At 37.4% G+C, this 20,375-nt stretch overlaps 2 protein-coding genes across 6 annotated transcripts in view; one reads left to right on the top strand and one right to left on the bottom strand.

Moving 5' to 3' along the window:
* Positions 1 to 154: 154 nt before the first annotated feature.
* On the bottom strand, positions 155 to 1,651 carry chrm1b (cholinergic receptor, muscarinic 1b). Its single transcript, XM_058776987.1, has one exon. It carries the CDS (start codon positions 1,649 to 1,651, stop codon positions 155 to 157), a length of 1,497 nt encoding a protein of 498 aa, XP_058632970.1.
* A 4,706-nt stretch (positions 1,652 to 6,357) lies between these two features.
* myo1ca (myosin Ic, paralog a) overlaps positions 6,358 to 20,375 on the top strand; it is a 28,281-nt gene continuing 14,263 nt past the window's right edge. Inside the window, exons 1-2 of one of the 5 annotated variants that reach the window (XM_058776157.1) lie at positions 6,358 to 6,513; positions 6,705 to 6,887. Coding sequence is in view for 1 of the 5 variants with exons in the window: in XM_058776155.1 (XP_058632138.1) it covers positions 15,402 to 15,419 (18 nt within the window). In the remaining 4 variants the exon portion in view is untranslated. Of the gene's footprint in view, positions 6,514 to 6,576; positions 6,888 to 15,075; positions 15,420 to 20,375 lie in introns of those variants that run through there. The other 4 variants (XM_058776159.1, XM_058776158.1, XM_058776156.1 and 1 more) reach the window with 4 other exon arrangements.

The raw sequence follows: 20,375 nt of genomic DNA, 5'->3' as shown, positions 1-20,375 counted from the left end.
AAGTAAAATCTGAATCAGAAGTCATATTCAGAGTTAACACAAAGCCTATATTATTCCCTAGAAAAAAGTGTCTGCCAATTGAAGCGCTGTATCTGGATAATTGAGCAATTAAAAGCACCCATGCTGTAGAATGACAAATGATAAGAGTGAAAGATTACACGTTACTGCAAGACTTCTTCTGCCTCACAGAGGCATGGCGATTCCAGCTGTTTGTGTCCCACTTTCGTTTATCTCCACGTCGACAAAGTAGCAGTTCCTTGAATGTGACCCGGAAGGACTCATTGCAGAGGGCGTAGCACATGGGGTTGACCGTGCTGTTTACATAACACAGCCAGTATCCCAGCTGCCAGAGCTTTTCTGGCACACAGTATGAAATGGAAGCCAAAACCATGATGTTGTATGGCGTCCACGTGAGGATGAACGCCAACAAGATGGCACTTAGTGTCCGGGCTGCTTTTTTCTCTCTTATGATCATATTGATGCGATGTTTAGCTCTGAGCTGATGGCAAATGCTGTGGTCTGACTTTTGGGGTGGTTTTAAGTGGGACTGGTGCCTGGTGGGACGCCCAGCTGACGAGTTGAACTCTTGCACATCTTTGGTGTCCTCTGATCTACTTTGCAGATCCTTCAACTCAATTGCAGTTGGATTGGATGAAGGTGCTCTCGCCTTGTTGTTCTGCTCATGTTCCTCATCTGTCGAAGAGGACAAGGTGCTATCGTCCTCGTCTTCAATGTTCCAGCTACCATTGCTGTAAGCCTCCTTGTAACTCTCATGAGCTGACTTCTGCAAAATGGCTGCAGTTTTGTTTTTCGTTGAATTGAAACACCCAACTGACTTGTCTTTGGTTTTACCTTGTCCTTTTCTGGAATTTGTTTCCTTTGAGCGACTTAAGTTGCTCTTGGTACTCGTTTGGTGCGCTGATTGTTTGTCCAACCCGTTCAGAACATCTCTAGTGTTTTTCACAGCGTCAACAAAACCAGCAAGTCCTTTTGCTCTGTTCTCAATTTCCCAATAAATTCGCCAGTACAGAATGATCATGATAGTGACTGGTAGGTAGAACGCAGCGATTGCAGTACCGTATGTAAGCGGAGGAACCTTCAAGAACGGGATAGAACAGGCCTGGGCTTCAGCTCCAGATGGTCGTCCAACCGCATGAGGCCAAAACAAGATAGCGGGGCCCCATAGCACAAACGACACCACCCATGCGAGAGCGATCGATGCTGCTGCTGTCTTCGGAGTTCGCTTTGTTCGATAAGTCAGTGGTCGTGTGACTGAGAAGTATCTGTCGAAGCTTATGACCAGCAGGTTCATTACTGAGGCGTTGCTCGCTACATAGTCAAGTGTCAACCATAGATCGCAAGCTAGATGTCCCAATGTCCAACGGCCCATGATTATGTATGCTGTATACAGATTCATTGACACTGTACCCAAGATCAAGTCTGCCACCGCCAGACTCAGAAGATAGTAGTTACTGATGGTCTGTAACTGACTGTTGACTCGGATGGAGATGACCACCAAGGAGTTGCCCAGGATGGTAACGAGAGACAGGGGTCCAGTCACGAGCACGATCAGAACCACTTCCCATACCTGATGACCCCCGAGAGGAGTCATGGTAAGGTTAGTTGCTTGTGAGATGCAAGTGTGGTTCATGTTCCCAGGGGAGACACAACATCAGATCCTTGAAGGGCCAAATGCATTCTTCAGGGGGAAAACCAGAAATTGTCTCTTGCATTACTGATTATGAACACCAGTGCTCTGTGGCTCCATGTTCTGATAAGAAAGACAGAAAGGTAAGTTTTTTTTTTTTTTTTTTTTTTACAGTGTCTTTGGTAAATGAGGTTACTTTCTCAGGCCTTTTGAGGTGATGACTGTTTGAAGCACTATAATTTTAATTGTATACTCAGACCTCTTCTTTTAATAACTAGTTTTACTGTTTACCAGTGAGCCTCATTCACTTCTTATTCGCTTATGCCTTGATCTTTATATTTTGTATTCCTTTCTTTTTTGTATTCCTTTGGCAAATATTTTAGGAATGTTTAGGGCCATTGAAATTTTTGTTAGTCTTATTTTAAAAAGTTTAGACAGACCTTGCCTCTCTTTCACACTAAAATCTGACCTTTCCTTGTTTGCCCCCAAACCACTTTATTAAAAAAAAAAAACTAATGTAAAGGCTTTCATTTGCATTATTTTCTCACATAACAAATGTTTTGACTCTAACAAAACACCAGACATGTTTTTAAAATTGGGAAAATTGCTGGGGAAAAATCATTTAAAAAAAGAAAAAGAAATTTACTGACCAAAAACTTTTGAACAGCAGTGTATACTGTTACAAAAGATTTCTATTTTAAGTGAATCCTGTTATTTATTTATTTTTGTTCATCAAAGAATCCTGAAAAACGTATCACAGGTTTAATAAATAAATAAATATTAAGCAGCACAACTGTTTCCAACACTGATAATAAATCAGCATATAAGAATGATTTCTGAAGGATCATGTGAAGACTGGAGTAAACGCTGATGAAAATTCAGCTTTGCATCCCAGGAATACATTATATTTTAAAGTATATTAAAATACAAAACAGTTCATTTAAATCGCAAATATATTTCACAATATTACATTTTTTTCCCCTGTATTTTTGATAAAATAATTGCAGCTTTGATGAGCATAAGAAATGTCTTTTAAAAAAACATCAAAAATCTGACAGATCTCAAACTTTTGAATGACAGTGTGTTGACTTTTTTATAAAGCTTTTATATTTTTATATATACATACATACATACATATACATATTAACAGTGTTGTTTGGAGGCAAACAATGTTTTCTAAAACATTTGCAAAATAGCTGTTTGTCATGTTCATTGATACTATGCAGAGATTGTTTGCTTTCTCATAAGTTGAAATGGCACAAATGTATTTTTTCAAATTAAGACTCCGCAGATTAAAGTGGTTTCATGCTGGTCTATTTGTGTAGCCAAATAAATATACAGGTTTCTAAATAGCGAATGTGTACCCTTAACACAAAAATACAATTTATCAATTTCTTTTTGGATTCTCTAATCATATTTTTATAGTCATATTATAGACTAATTTGCTGGGTATGGCATTCCCGATGCAAATACAGCACACTTTTATTAGAAAATTCTGAGTAACAGGCTATGACCTGAGTCCCTGTGTTTGACCTGAAAATCTCCAGAAAGTCTTACTATAATTCAATTTTAAATAACAGTGGCCATGAAATAGCAATAGTTGACAACATGATTAATATACCAAGTGTATTAATAAACGGTCACTTACCTTTTTGGAAACAGTCCTTAAAACTGCCGTTACCCTTAAATTGTACATCTGAGGTCATAAGATGTATATTTATCCGTTTTCTCCAGATGTCCACTGTAGGATGATGCATGATAACCCCTGATGCCATTGGGAATATTTCGATGATGACCAGTACTCAAACAGCAGCTACTTCCACGGTTGTGTTTGACTTGAAGAAAATCCTAGTAACAGAAAAGAGTTTTTGTAGCTCATCATAACATCGTAGCCCACTGGCACATCCTCTCCATTTGGCTAGAGGTGACAATATGTCCTCTTCTGGCTGGAGGACCTGAGCTTCATACGGCGGAAATAGCCGACTGTCATAATACATGTAAATACTGAATGAGAGGCTGCTAACTGTTCATACTCACAGCCCCGGGTGACAATGTGCAGACACCTCTCTTCATGTTTACCTCAAATGAGCTCTGAACACTGATGGGTTGGTGACCATTCACCCTCATTTATAAACAAGAATATGGTGTATTACAACAGTTGTGAGACAGACTGTTTTTTCTTTCCCTTGGTTTATATATAATACTTGATGTACAAATAACCTGGGTTTCTTCTCAGTGATGGGTTAATACATGTACACTGTGAGGTTTACATTTAACATTTGTGAGGTAGCTGTACGTCCACAACCAGATTTAAATAGAAACAGCATAACATGATAATGATAATTCTTTACAATCTGGAATGGTTTAATTTAGAGACATTTTATCAGTCAGTAGATCATATAGTCATTTGAAGATGTGTTTTGTTTCATTTAAGTAAGACTTTTGATATAAATCTATTCTCATTTGGACAGAATTGTGACGTAAACTAAGGATACAGGTGTTCAGGTAAACCTGTTCTTTGTATACTTAGCACACAGTTTATCAGCTTGTTTTATGTAAAACAAATTTGCAATTCGCAGTTTTTAATTTCTACAATTTTTCATTTCCTCTGTCATATAATGTGACGCTCTTGATTGTGACCATTAGATTACATATATTGTTTGCCTTTATAGACTCATTACAGACTACACCTTAGTTAATCAGCTTCCTCACACTTCTGTAGTGCTTTTGTAGCAGAAAACAAACACATGAACGGCTCATTTATTAATTAGAGGAGAGTGAGGTAAGATTTGCCATGTTTAATTAAGGTGCTTTAGGTTGGGAGAAAACTAATATACCCAATTATATACTGCTACACTGAAATTCGAAAGGAAGAGTTTACATCAACCATTAACCATCAAGAAACATGAAAAAAAACAAAAACAATTCAACCCAATTTCCTTTGTTTAGAACAAGTATCCACATGTATCTGTTCACCGTTCCAACCAAAAATGACAATGAAGTGTTACTTCCTCCTTGCTGTTTCCTGGCTGTGTAATGGTTAGATTTTTTCATAATGTTTGTGGAACCTAAAAAAATCATGCATCATTTCATAAAAAAGAAAAAAAAGAGGGATTTCACTTGGTAAGGGCACCCTTTGTTTTTGTTTTTGTTTTTTTCCAAGAAATAAGGTCCATTTGCCCTAAAATTCTCAATGAAGCCAGTGTAATGGTACTTTGCATATTTAGTTGTAAATTTCCCTGACCAAGTCACCAACAACTTTTTTTCTTCTGTATTCTTTAGTTGTTAAGTATATGAAAAAATATCTTATACAGAGAATAATACTGAAATTTGAACCACCATCTCCGACGAATCTGTCTCTCATTTTGGAAAAAAAAGGTGCATTTTTAAGTAGTTAATTTAATCTTTAGACACACCATGTATTTGTTTATATATTTATCTAGATATTTTATTTTATTATCTTCACGTTTTTTTTACCTTACTCTGACATGCAAGGAACAAATCTGCTCCTTTTAATCACTGAATGATATCTGGTCATTTAAAATCAGTGCACTGTTGCACAAGTTACTGTTAATCTTATCTCACTCTCCCCTACGTATTATTTAAAAAAAAAAGAAGAAGAATATTTATGCATTTCCAATGATGAAGACAATCAGTTGTTAACAGATGCCTTATTGTAGTCAGGGTAAATGACAGTTCTGCTGCTGAGTGAAGATGGAAGTAAAAGACCCCATGAATATCATAAGGAAGAGGTGGGAGCAAAAGGGAAAGAGGTGAGAAATGTTGTAAATAAACGTATGCTGAGGATGTCTGTGTTTTGTCTCGTAAAAGAGGCTTGACAGTTGTGAGGCTGGTCACGCAAACCCTAAGGTAAAAATTTTACAGTGTTTCCTTTAGTTTTTAATAGGTTGTTATTTGTATCATGCCGATTTCAGGGGTAAGAAAGGAGCAGTACATGGATGCCATGATACAGGCAGGCACTGCTGTATGTTTGATCAAAAAAAAAAAAAAAGTAATTTTTATAAATTAATATTTTATGTGTTAATATGTTTGCATTTACATTTAGTAATTTAGCAGACACTTTTATCCAAAGGGCCTTACAAATTAGGACAATGAAAGCAATCAAAATCAACAAAAGAGCAATGATATGAAAGTGCTATAACAAGTCTCAGTTAGCTTAATGCAGTACACGTAGCAAGTTTATTTATTTATTTTTTTAAATTATATAATAAAAAGAAAACAGATAGAATAGAAAAGGCTAGTGTTAGAGGCATTTTATGCTTTTGTTAATTGTAAAATAAATAAAAAGAAAACCGATATAATACAAAAAGTGTTAGGGTTTATTTTTATTTTTTTAATTATTATTATAATTATTTTTTTATTTTTTTTAAAGAATATAATTAGAGAGTGCTAGAGTTAGAGGGTCAAATAAAGATGGAAGATTTTATGTTCCCCAAAATTTGTTGTTTGAATAAATAATGATCAGCTGAGGAAGGGTTTGAACAATGTATCCTGTTCTGATCCATGCATACAGAAACTACAAGCCAAGAAGCAAGCCACAAACCTTTGTGTGTGTATTCTCAAAGCAAACATTCAGGCCATATCACTGCAGCGCAGGGTGGTGTGTATCATTGAAACGCTGTTCTGCATGATTCATTCACAGACAGCAGGGGGCGCCAGACGATTTCTCACCACTTAAACCCCAAACGACTATTTTGATAGTTTTGCGTCTTATTTTTAGCTTGATGTGTATATGCTATAGTAATCAGTGCAGTAGATCGGACACTTCTACATTTTAACGGAACATCCGAGTCCTTGGGATATTCTGGGGCGCCACAGGGGCTGGACCGAAAATGGGAAAGCATGTGAGAAAACAATTATTTTGAGGGGTGTGTGTGACCCTCGGCTCTTTCCCATTGTTTTAACCGCTCATCTGCGGGACAGGAATTCCACAACGGCTCCCACCCACCAGTCATGCTAGTCGTGCTCATAGAATATTTGAGCTGATTCTTAACAAATTAATTCGTTTCTGTCTGTCTTTCTTCTATTGAGTCAGTGATGTGTTCGCGCAACAGGTGGGCTGTGCTCTCTACACCTGTCTACAGGAATGATATGTGATGCTCTGAAGCCTCACTGAAGCGAAGCGGACCGTAGCTCGCGCCCTCTGCACAGCGCGAGCGTGACCTTTCGGTGGACTTGAGGCTGTTGTGCTTTTGAAACCAGAGCGGAATACGTACAGGTAAGACAAATGGCTCCTATGTATGTCTAGTAATCTTTCCAGCTCACGTAGACACCTTAGTTTTGCATGTTCCCTGAATTTAACAAAACCAATCTAGTTTGGCGGCTGTCTCGCTCTCCACGCTATGGAAGCATATGGGTAACATAATTCATTTTGAAATGTAATATTACGTAATGTAATATGCAAAATGACAATGCGATATGTAAAATGGCTTGGTAATTTTTTCTGTAATTAAATTGACATTTTCCCATACAATGTTTAGTGCAAAATGAAAATTCAATTATATAATTTATATTTGCCATTTCCTACACTAGTTTTAATATGCAAATTAAAAACATATTTTAAAGCTTTATAAGTTACAAAATGAAAGTGAAAATGTATTACCCAAATTGATTAGATATGTTTAGCGTGTCCAAGCAAAAAACTGTTGCACAATTATCATTTAAATGCTGTTTTTCCTAAATTCATTTAGCCTACACTTACAGGTAGGACACTTGGGATTGGATGTTCATCATAATACTGCATGATAATTGTAGCAAAATGCAGTGAGAATTTCAGAATGCATTCTGAGCCTAAGATGCAGCAAATAGGTAGCAAAATGGTGCTATAGCATATCCCCCCTCCTTTTTTAGATAAACCGAATACGAAAGCATTTTCATAAATGTAATTATTTACATTTTAATTTACACACAGTTACTTTCAAGGTGCTAATATGTATCATTTAGGTCAGGGGTGGGGAACATTGATCCTGGAGGGCCACTCTCCTGCAAAGTTTAGCTCCAACCCTGAAAAACACTGGAAAAAGCATGCTGAAGACCGGTGTGGTTCAGGTGTGTTTGATTGACCCCAGTCTCAGTCAAATAAAAACTAAAACTCGTGGTATTGATATGCAAAAATGGACTTTGGCGTATATACGTTACGAACGTGTTTGGCGTGCATATAATACGCAGTTGTCGTGTGGATATTATACTAAATTTGTTGGCGTGCATTTGATATGCAGTTTTTGCGTGCATAAGATACACATCTACCCCACAACCCTAATCCTACCCATTGCGTAGCATTTACACGCCAAAGTCCATTTTTGCGTATCAGTACCACGAGTTTTCATTTTTATTTGGCGTACTACGTATTACGCACTTTCATGAGATTGGGTTGGTTTGATTAGGGTTGGAGCTAAACTCTGCAGGGACACCGGCCCTCCAGGATCAACGTTCCCCACCCCTGATTTAGGCACTGATATACACACTAAGTATACACAAATGTGCACCCATTGGGGTAAAAATGGTGTGTACTTTTTGAAAGGGTATCACCCCAGTGACAGCTTTTGTTTCAGTTTTTCTGAGAGTGTACTTCATTACCTCTAGGCAACTCTTACAAAACTGTCTGTCACAGAAAATTTTGATCTGTTACAAAGTTTGACCCCGTTGCATTGTTATGTGTTTGCAGCCCAAACTAAGCTTAAGTGATTACATTACACATATGTGTCCTTGTCTTTGTTTCAATCTACCTCTCTCTAGTTTCTTTGTGTTGTAGCTGGTCCAATGATTGTTCAGTTAACTTCAGTGTTGATTATTCCCAAATTCAGACAGCATTGACTATTATGACGATGGAAACGGTAGGTATAACAACTGTGTGTGATACTTTTTTTTAAATTAGTTTTATGACTTCTATCCTGGTAACCACCGAAAGCATCTCTGTATGGGAGTTCTCATCTTGTATTTCACCCCAAGCAAAATGTACACTAGTACTAGGCCTAATTCCAACTGTCTTAAATCTTCTCAGTGTGATGCAATGAATTGCATAGTTTGTTGAGCAAGTTCACGTCAGTGCCATGTTGGTGACACCTGCAGGCAGCTATTTGCCTAATATTAAAATCAGAACCCAATCAGCTTCAACAAAGTCATACATAACACTAAAGTCAAATATTTGTATTTACTCTGAAATGTAATATGAATATTGCATTAGAACATACCTGGGAAATATTATTAACAATGTTCTTCTTTATTGTCAGAGAAAGCATGTTTTGCCATAAACATGTTCAGTGCTGTTCAATGGAATGTATCACTTTTGCAACTCTTGCAAAAGAGTATTTCTGCTTTGCTCTGTTCCAGACAGGGCCAATGAAATTACCAGGAGCCCATGTGTTCATTCCCAAGTTCCAAATAGACGTTTCACTTTGGGACAGAATGTGGATGTGGTGAAATTGTCTCAATGAAGCCGTGAATGCAGGGAATCTTTGTACACAGTACCATTATTAAAAAAAAGCATTAATTAATCCATGCATGCTGGGTCAAGTAGAAGAAGAAAATAAATAATGTTCTCTTGCTTTAGAGAAATTCTGCTTGCAGGTATGATATGCCACACTGATTTGATAAATTACACTGTTTACATTATTCAGAGGAAGGAATTAATCAGGGTGTCTCTGGGATTGAAGCTGTTCAAAACTGCGCAAAGGCCTGATCAGGAATCCAGCAGCTTAACAGTTTACCTTAAAGGGATAGTTCAGCCAAAAAATTTAAATTTTGTCATTTACTCACCCTCATGTCGTTCCAAACCAGTATGAGTTTCGTATGTTGAACATAAAAGAAGATATTTTGATGGTCCCCATTGACTTCCATAGTATTTCCATTACTATGGAAGTCAACGAGAACCAACAGCTGTTTGGTTCTTCAGAATTCTTCAAAATATCTTCTTTTGTGTTCTACATAAGAAAGAAACTTACAGGATTGGAAAGACATGAGGGTGAGTAAATTATGACAAAATTTAAATTTTGGGGTGAACTATTCCTTTAAAGGGATAGTTTACCAAAAATGAAAGTTCTTTCATCATTTACTCACTCTCGTGTTGTTCCAAACCTGTATAACTTTGTTTCTTCTGTAGGTCTCAAAATGGTCTCAGAGAGTTTTTTTCTTCATACAATACATTGGTCTTTCGTACCCCACTGACTTTCATTGTTCAAACAAAACCTGCTGAAACATTTTTATAAATCTTTTTATGTATTGTGCAGTTTTGGAATGACATGGGGTAAGTAAATAATAGAGTAAGTAAATTCATTTTTGGTCAACTATTCCTTTAATTAACAAGTGGACAAAATAGTTTACTGGCAATTATTAAAGGGGTGGTTGATTGCAATTTCACTTTTTTATCGTTAGTTAGTAATGTTGCTGTTTGAGCATAAACAATATCTGCAAAGTTGCAGCGCTGAAAGTTCAATGCAAACAGAGATATAAGTTTAATGCCTACAAAAATGGCTGGTAAGGGACTACAACGAACTACTTCCCGGGTCTGATACGTCATGGACCCAGATAAACCCCGCCCTCGGGAGCATGTAAGGAAGGGGGCGAGGCCATGCTGTGCTGCTTTAGAGAAGACGAAGAGAAAACTAGGGGTGCACGTAAAAATCTATTCATATATGAATCGCGATTCTGTCTTCGAACGATTCTAATGGATTCACAAGTTTCTTAATTAATGTTCTAAAACAGCCGTTCTTAATACTGTTCCTCGCGTTGCCCTGCTCTGCATCTCTCTCTCTCTCTCTCTCATTCAGATCGTCAGATCAGCTCCAACAAACTGTTCCAATTATACATTTTCACATAGCAATGAGAAGCGTTATACATGGACGCGTGTGTGGTTGCCGTACTGTATTAAAGCTTTAATCAGAATAAAACCGTATATTAAAAGCTAACATGAGCAGTAGCATAATAACAGCGTATCTAAAAGTATGAGACGACAAACAAACAAACAAACATACCATTAAGAGCCGTGCTTGCACAGGTTCTGCGTGATCCTCTTCACTAATATCCTCTGCGTCTCAATCGGGCTCAAATTGATAAGCAATATAGACGACGCCATTGTTTACAATACAACCGGAGCACATGCCGCTGAGCTGAGGGGTGGGACATTTAGACGCACGCTCGGCGGTTTAGTGAATCACAACACACTGAGCCAGCTAACCAATCAGAGCCCATCATATATTTCTGAGGGAGGGGCTTCATAAAAACAGGAAATAATCGAGGCATTTGTGACAGAAGGGACAGAGTGGTGTGGAATAAAGGTAAATTATAGGAAAAATAATGCGTTTTTAAAAAAACGAAGCATGAACACATGTTAGACTGCACCCCATAAACACAATCAAGCCTAGAAAAAAATAAAACAGTAAACCACCCCTTTAAATAAAGGTATGTCCCTTTAGGAACATCCACAAAACTGAAAGTTTTTGAAAGTTCTACTCAAATTTACTGGGCTTGCAATCCATTACAGCATTTCTTCTGTGTGGGCAGTTTTGCCATTGTTTTGTTGTACAGTGACTCTGAAACTGATTTGCACAGCAAACATACAAAGATGCCATGTCTGCTCAGAGATGCTTTCAGTTGAATGTGTGCCAGAAAATATTTATGTTTTATGCGTGTCAGTGTGTTAGTCTGGTGAGTGTTAAGTGATGAGATGAAGCAGCAACAAAGGTGGTCAGTACAGGATGTTTGTGCATGTGTGCATGTTTGCTTTTAAATGAAAGGCAAAATTGTTGATGTAAAAAAGGGAAATGACAAACTCTGCTGAACCAAAAAAAAAAAAAGAGACAGCAGCTCTGAAGTGATCTTACAGCATGCACACAAACTGTTTGTTTATGTGTGAGTTTGAAAGGGCATTGCATGAGCCTGAAGGGGGCTGGCATGAGTTTGTCTTTATCATGTGTTCATCACCGGATTAATTATGTACTAGATGTGTGTGGGTGTGTTTATGTGTGTTTGTTGTCTGCTACCATGGTTACCATGTCCATCATTGCTCTGTGTTTGCTATGTCTGATGCTGTGAATAATTCATTCAGCCCTTCAGTTGGCAATATGCATGAACGGCTCATTGGTATCCATGAGTAGTTTTGCGTTTAAATTTGAATAGGAGATTATGAAAGTGCACACCCTCTGTATCCGTATTATAAGTGGCACGCTGGATTGATTAAAATCTCATCTTCCTGTCTCCCTCGGTTTTCCACTAGCCCTATAAATATGATTAATGAGATCATACGTCAGGCCTCCTCAACATAAGTGTTTCCAGTTGTATGATTGTTTGGCTAAACGCAGTCAAAATCCAGCCCAAAATGATTTTCAGAATATAGCCAGGAGGAGAAGAGAGTGAGAATTCTATAACCTTGATATTGTTTTCTCTTTTAGTATTTACGCAATGTGACACTTGCAGTCTTACACTTGCAGACTTAATATCAGCATGGTGTTAATTTGGCCACTTGCAATTATCAAAATTGTGCTTACACTACAGTATATACAGTACAACAGTAAGAGTGTGATATTGATTAAATATCAGAGAAAGTATCACAGTTCAGTTCAAATACAAAAATTAATATTACGTATTTCAGACAGAATTTGGCCAGTTAGGTCATTTTTCCCTTCACCAATGATTTCTATGCATGATCACTTCCAAAATGTAGCAGGATGTATGGAAATTGAGAATAAAATAAAATTAAGGAAGAAACATTATGTTTCTACTATATATACGTGTGTGTGTGTATACTGTAACATTTACTATAGTTTATATATATATATACATACAGGTGCTGGTCATATAATTAGAATATCATCAAAAAGTTGATTTATTTCACTAATTATTTTCAAAAAGTGAAACTTGTATATTATATTCATTCATTACACACAGACTGATATATTTCAAATGTTTATTTCTTTTAATTTTGATGATTAGAGCTTACAGCTCATGAAAGTCAAAAATCAGTATCTCAAAATATTAGAATATTACTTAAGACCAATACAAAGAAAGGATTTTTAGAAATCTTGGCCAACTGAAAAGTATGAAAATGAAAAGTATGAGCATGTACAGCACTCAATACTTAGTTGGGGCTCCTTTTGCCTGAATTACTGCAGCAATGCGGCGTGGCATGGAGTCGATCAGTCTGTGGCACTGTTCAGGTGTTATGAGAGCCCAGGTTGCTCTGATAGTGGCCTTCAGCTCTTCTGCATTGTTGGGTCTGGTGTCTCTCATCTTCCTCTTGTTTGCTGGCCAATCAAGCACAGTAACACTATGGTCATTGAACCAGCTTTTGGTACCTTTGGCAGTGTGGGCAGGTGCCAAGTCCTGCTGGAAAATGAAATCAGCATCTCCATAAAGCTTGTCAACAGAAGGAAGCATGAAGTGCTCTAAAATTTCCTGGTAGATGGCAGCGTTGACTGTGGGCATCAGAAAACACAGTGGACCAACACCAGCAGATGACATGGCAGCCCAAATCATCACTGACTGTGGAAACTTCACACTGGACTTCAAGCAACATGGATTCTGTGCCTCTCCACTCTTCCTTCAGACTCTGGGACCTTGATTTCCAAATTAAATGTAAAATTTACTTTCATCTGAAAAGAGGACTTTGGACCACTGAGCAACAGTCCAGTTCTTTTTCTCCACAGCCCAGGTAAGATGCTTCTGACGTTGTCTCTGGTTCAGAAGTGGCTTGGTAGCCCTTTTCCTGAAGACGTCTGAGCATGGTGACTCTTGATGCACTGACTCCAGCTTCAGTTCTCTCCTTGTGAAGCTCTCACAAGTGTTTGAATCAGCTTTGCTTGACAGTATTCTCAAGCTTGCGGTCATCCCTGTTGCTTGTGCACCTTTTCCTACCTAAATTCTTCCTTCCAGTCAACTTTGCATTTAATATGCTTTGATACAGCACTCTGTAAACAGCCACACCTTTCAGTAATGACCTCTGTGACTTACCTCTTTGTGGAGGGTGTCAATGTTCGTCTTCTGGATCATTGCCAAGTCAGCAGTCTTCCCCATTATTGTGGTTTCAAAGAACAAGAGATACCAGAATTTATACTGTAGGGATGGTCATTTATTCAAACTCAAATGTAAATATTCTAATATTTTGAGATACTGATTTTTGACTTTTATGAGCTGTAAGCTCTAATCATCAAAATTAAAAGAAATAAACATTTGAAATATATCAGTCTGTGTGTAATGAATGAATATAATATACAAGTTTCACTTTTGAATGGAATTAGTGAAATAAATCAACTTTTGATGATATTCTAATTATATGACCAGCACCTGTATGTATATATATATATATATGTATATATATATATATATATATATATATATATATATATATATATATATATATATATATATATAATATGAAGTTTATTTGCAAAAACATAACTTTTTTTTAATTCTCAAAAATCATGTTTTTATTGTGTTAGTTAGCTGTATTTTTAGTTATATATATATATATATATATATATATATATATATATATATATATATATATATATATATATATATATATACACTATACTGTATTATATTGTGATTGACGGTTATTAGAAATATGACAGAAAGAGTTTTTAGTGGAAATATGAAGGTAGTTGGTCTGCATACAGTCCAATAAAATAGAATAGAAAAATCCAGAAGGGGCACCAGTGTTGTAGTGTTGTTGTAATCTTGAAGCACTGCTTGTCTAGCCTAACTCTGGTAAAAATGAGCTTTTAAAAGGCTTAGATGTGTTTGCAGTGTTTCTGTGCTTCATCTGTTTGTAATTTGAAGACAGAAGAGAAAACAGGCAAAAAAATAGAGACAAAAAGTTAGGCTTTTGCTGACGTTTGACATTTATGCATCTGACAGCTATTCGGTGATCATTTGTTACAAATGTGCCTTAGCGTGTGAGGAAAAAGAGGGAGGGACTGAAGAGGGAAAGAAGGAAAGGGGGGAAAGAGAAGAAATGTTCTGAGGATGAATCATGTGATGTTTGTTTGGCCGTTTTAATAGCCTGTAGTCATGTTTGCATGTAGTGTCAGCGATCAGATGATGTTAGACTATTTTTCCTAACTCTCTCACTGTTTAATTGCCTCTTACTCTCACAAGTTAGATTCTGCAAAAGCTAAACCTGCAACCCTTTTTGTCTTTCCTTCCTTTGTAAAGGGATGACTCAGCCCTGTTTTTTTTTTTCTGTGTGCAAAGGGAAAGAGAAGGATAACAGATGGGTGAAATAGAAACTGTTGAAGAAAGAGATCTATTGAAGATAGGGAAAAAGGAGGGAGAGTCTGATTAGAGATTGACTTACAAAGTAAAGCAAGAAAGTTTGATAACAGGAAAGAGAGAGAAGTGTTTTGCTTGTGAAGTTTTTAAAGTGGTCTTTTGACTAATCATCTGTGGGTGGGGCTTTGGGTGTGGGAGACTGTCATCAATGTTTTCCCTTCATGGACTTCTAGAGCAGCAGAGAAGAAGAGAAGGAATCCATTTGTTTTAGTTAGAGAGGGGGAGAGAGAGGAAAGCTGTTTTAGTGTGTAAGTGTAGAGGATGGACCGTCAGCATGTGTGAATATGGATGTGCGTGTGCAGTAGATTTCAGTGTATGTTACATGCCGGAACGAGAGGAACTACTTGCATGCGATAAAATGCACACACAGACTTGTCAGACACACCTTGAAGATTGTTAGTGAAGAAAACCGTGCACGAGGGATTCCCTTAAAGAGAGAGAGAGAGAGAGAGAGAGAGGGAGAAGGATGAAGTACCGCCGCAGGGTAAGACTTCTTGTTTTAATTACATCTGTGTGGGTGTGTCGTGTATGCCTGTATTCCTGTTTGCAAACAGTGACGTTTTAAGGTGAAAATCAATGCCCCATTTAGTGTTTTCAGTGTATGTATGTGCATGGTGGGTTGCAGACATGTTTTTTGATTGTTTGAGTGAGCGCAGAGGCTTTGTTGTTCATTTGCCACTCCTTTATGCATAGCATGTCATGCATAGCTATAGCAACACACTGCACAAGATCTCTTTCCTACGAGGTCAGTTTGCCTGTCTTTGTGTCCCAGATAGAGATCACTCATATGGGCTGCACAGCAAAGAACAGCCCTTATATGGAAGAGCTGGAGACTTATAAACTCAAAACGGCTCGGTGCCAGATTATACAGCAAAGTTGTATTACACCTCCCTCAGGGAGTACAGTACCCACATTCTCAAGCTGTAGAAATGGTGTCCACAGGCTACTGCTTTTGAAATACTACATAGAAATCTCTGTTGGATACATCCTCATACTGTAACTTATTATTTGAGTCACACAAGCAGCCCAAATGGCTTACACCTGGTATTTCCTGGTATTTTGGGTAGTTGCAGAAGTAAAAGTGGTCTAAAACATTTGTCATCCAGTCGCTGAAATTATATGTGGTGAAATGCATGTGGCCACATCATGTTTGTAGTCTAATCTGTTCTGGTGAATCACGGCAGCAGCAAAGAACACACTACTCAAATCAATCCACCTTTGCATTAACACAGTTGTTTTAAATCAGGGTTCCTCAAATCGTACCCTGGAGGGCCAATCCACTGCAGAGTTTAGCTCCAACCTTGATCAAACTCACCTGTCTGTGATTTTCGAATGATCCTGAAGACACTGATTAGCTAGCCTAGTAATACCAAACACTGCTACTTCGCTTTGCTTCGTAGACAGAGTCTGGAAGGGCATAATTGACAAGCGTTTACTTTCTCGTGGGCGGGCGCTTGTCTGAAGTTTAAAATCATTGGTGTACCCGTAAGCCAGTCACATAACGGTTGGTTATGACGTATGTTATTTGCCGGCTCAGCTACCTCGAACTTCCGCTGTAAACACGTATGTGGCGAAAACAAAACCATTGAGCGAAATACCGGAGTGAAGATGGCTGTGAACGACTTCTGCAGATTATGAGAAGTAAATCTACGCATCCACAATTATCGCCTTGCTGGACTTTGGCCTCCCCAGTTTCTCGCTGACGATCGGTAACAGTTGATAAATTAGACTTTTCCCAAAACCTGTCGGGAGTAGGGCCACAACATCACCTCCATTCAAAATGTGAACCAAACACTCTTCTTGCTCAGGCTTCAGTTGGCAAATGCCGGGAATATTCTACACAACAGAGCTAATAGCATCCCGTGTCTCCATGTCCGCTGTCATTTTAGATTTCCCTCACCTAAACCTAAACTACAATCTTAAATTCGGCACTTAGCGTCTACGTCATGACTCTCAACCCGCCCTCTGTTCGTTGGTTGGCCTGGCTGCTGCGGAGCCAGAGATAAACTGGGAGATAGTGATGGGTCGTTCTTGAACGATTCGTTCTTTTTGAACAAATCTTTAATGTGACTCGGGAAGAACGAGTCGTCTCGGAGAGTGATTCGTTCAGTCGCGCATGCGCAACATCCTATAGGTTCTGCACTGAATTAGTTCACCTGTTTCGAGTCTTCGGATTTGAGTCGTTCATTCATCACGTGACAGCCCCATACGCGTAACCTATGCAGTCAGAGCCGGAAAGAGAATTGATTAGTTCGTATCCCGAGTCTTCGGGTTTGAGTCGTTCGTTCATCACATGACAGCCTCATAAGCTAAACCTATTCAGTCTGAGGGAAAAATGCTTATTATTATTATTATTATTATTATTATTATTAATAACCACCTCTTTAGTTTATTACTTTTGTTACCACATTCAGTGTTATGGAAAAGAACCATCATGACAGAAATTCATATTTATAAACATACTTGACAATACGTCACGACTTAACTTAACTTAGATAAGAGGTGAGCTAATAATAGAAGACCCAGGTAAACAATGAATTAATCTTTTCTGTTTCTTATAGCATTAGTTTTGTATTGTTTGTAGTGTGATCAACGTTTGCATAGGTAGTAGATGTGTTAGGGAAGTAGCACGTAACATTTTAATTATATTTTGCTAAAATGAACGAAATGAACGAAATGATTAGACGAGACTCAAAGGTCCGAGTCAGTAAAATGATCCGAACTTCCCATCACTACTGGGAGATGGTTTGCTATATCAGACTGAGTACAGAAGCGAAATTAAATTGAGCGGAAGTACGAAGTCTGAGGTAGTCAGGCTACTGATTAGCATGTTCAGGTGTGTTTGATTAGGGTTACAGCTAAACTCTGCAGGAAAGTGGATCTCGTGGGCCAGATTTGAGGATCCCTGTTTTAAATGTTGGTTATGTGTGATACAGTATGTATATATACAGTGTTTATATATATTCTGAAATTAAAGATGGTATGTACTTTCATCAATATGTGACCTGTGCTCGCAAAATGAGTTGGAATAAGCACATTTTCAAAAATAACATTTCCATTAAATACCTTAAAAATGAAATATGACTTGTTGGAATCGGACAAAAACTGACTCGGCTACAGCCGTTTGAAGGCGATAGAGTCCGCAGAGTTGATTTTAAGAAAAATCGAGTTAGTTTTTTGAAGATTCCAAAGCAAATTCACCAAGCAACTTTGAAATTTTTTTGCAGTTCTTTTCTTAATAGTAATTACTATATTAATAATCACAATATAGCTGTTTTTTATTTTATCTTTGTTATTAAAAATAAGAGCAAAGATGCAAATAAACTGTAGCTTAATCAAGAGCAGCGAGAGATTCTGTCTTTTCTTTTAATGTTTGATTAACATTGAGACATCTATATTAAGACCTACTGTAATGCATCGATCTAATATAATGATGTAATCTTCATCAGCATGGGTTTGAAAATCATATTTTACTGGTTCGGACTCATGAAATCGAGAATTCGATATGAATATTAACAAAGCTGGAATGCTGCGCTTTGCAACAGTAGACAACTTGTGGTGAGAAGCAACAGCAGTCGTCCAGAAGTGAGCAGAGAAAAAGGTACTCCTCTCAGAAAACTTACAAATAAAGATCAATTTGGATGTTTAATTACTATTTGGACCATTTGGATCACTAGACGAGGGCTTAATGAACTAATTTTTGTGAAAACATCAAATTCGACCAAAACTGAGTTTTAATTTTTTTTTGCCTGTAGCTCAAAATTAGCCCGTGCGCATTCTGACTCATTTTGTAAGCATGGGTCACATATAGTGTAATAGAAACTATAATAGAAAAAAATGGTGCTTTTTTAACCTGTAGAAGAGTATGTTTGCATTTTAAGTTAATCTGAGCATTAACTTTACATAATAGTGATGAAGAACTTTCTAAGTTTGTCTAACTTGTGTATAAGCTTGTTGAGCAAACTGAAATGGTTATATAGAATTACTTCTCTACACCAAAACAAGTTGTATATTGTGTATAAGTTGTATTGAAATGGAAAAAACTTGGAAAGACTTCATAGATTGAATTCTGAATAATAAAAAAGTACTATCATAATTCCCCATGCTTTAACCAAAAACAACAACAACAACAACAACAACAACAAAAAATCATCAATGCATTATCAGTGCGCAAACTGAGCATGCTCCGCTGCCTCACCATTCAATTTGGCAGGTTCTTGCTGTATAATATTTTAAGCTGCTCATACTAAATGGCTTCAAAGTTGACTTTACTCTTTTTTTTTTTTTTTATATAATGTTACTTTTTTTCTACATTCAATAGTTCAGTCAACCTTTAAAATAGCTTTGTCTGACAAAATGGAAGTTGAATTTACAGTGAGAAATACACTGATGTCATAAGTAAAGTATGCGTCCATGAATTCAGAGACCTTCCCCTTCATGAAATCCAGTCACAAGTGGCCACAGGAGGCACATTGTAGATGCATGTAAACACCAGGTGTAAACAGAAATGTGTCTCAGCTGACCAATTGGTGATCAGATCACCCGGGACAGATGCTAAAACCAGATGTAAAAAGGGCCTGAACCATGGAGAGTGTATATAGGGCCTGAGATAAATAGAGCTGGTTAACCTTATCACAGCAACTGCATGTAATATAAACTAAGTTTGTGTTCAATAGGTTTTATCTGCTGCTGTTTATCAGCTGTATTGCCAGCTTCAGTAGGTTATGTATTACTAGGTTATGTATTAGTACAAACCTATTCAATACAATCCTGCATCAGTCTTTCTTGGAGGCTGGTGTGTCTGTATTGGAATGAGTAACTAATTGGAATGAGTTTTTGACAGAACAAGCTCTAATCTGGACCATATTTTATGCTGATAGTCAAACGATTACTAGGTTATTAATTGCTTGGTCAATGAGAGTGCATGTGACTGAAGAATTAAAATGACCACTACAGTTTAAACTTTGAACTGTCATTTATAGGTGCAGTTGGGAATTCGCATAGACATTTTGGGAAATCTATTTGAAATCAGTCTTTATTTCGTTTGTTGCACACCAAATAACACACTTCATCTTTAAAGGTGCTGTATGTAATTTAGACTGTACTAAAGCATAAAAACACAATAATACATTTGCAGATATTCAGGAAACATGCTACTTTTTCCTCCAAAAAAACAATGCCACAGTCGGTTATTCAAATTTGAAAATGTGCATTCCATGTTGGAATGTCTGTTTTTGTTTTGGTCTGTGTGATTCCATCCACTTACAGATTGCCCAATAATATTTTAGCAGCCTAGGTTGCCAGTTTGCAGAAAACACAGCATACTGCAGTCTGCAGACATGTAATTGGATCAGAGATTGCTGATTCTACCTCACCTAAAAAGCCCCGTCATCCATCTAAAAAGCTCTATGACCACAGGCATATTAAAACACAAATAAAT

The sequence above is a fragment of the Onychostoma macrolepis genome, chromosome 05 (assembly GCF_012432095.1).
Source record: "Onychostoma macrolepis isolate SWU-2019 chromosome 05, ASM1243209v1, whole genome shotgun sequence".
Lineage (NCBI taxonomy): Eukaryota > Metazoa > Chordata > Actinopteri > Cypriniformes > Cyprinidae > Onychostoma > Onychostoma macrolepis.
Note: the sequence above shows the minus strand (reverse complement) of the source record. Positions and strands in the feature narration are given on the sequence as shown.

Coding starts and splice junctions, on each gene's coding strand:
- chrm1b (XM_058776987.1), bottom strand. CDS start 1,651: ATGAACCACACTTGCATCTCACAAGCAACTAACCTTACCATGACTCCT.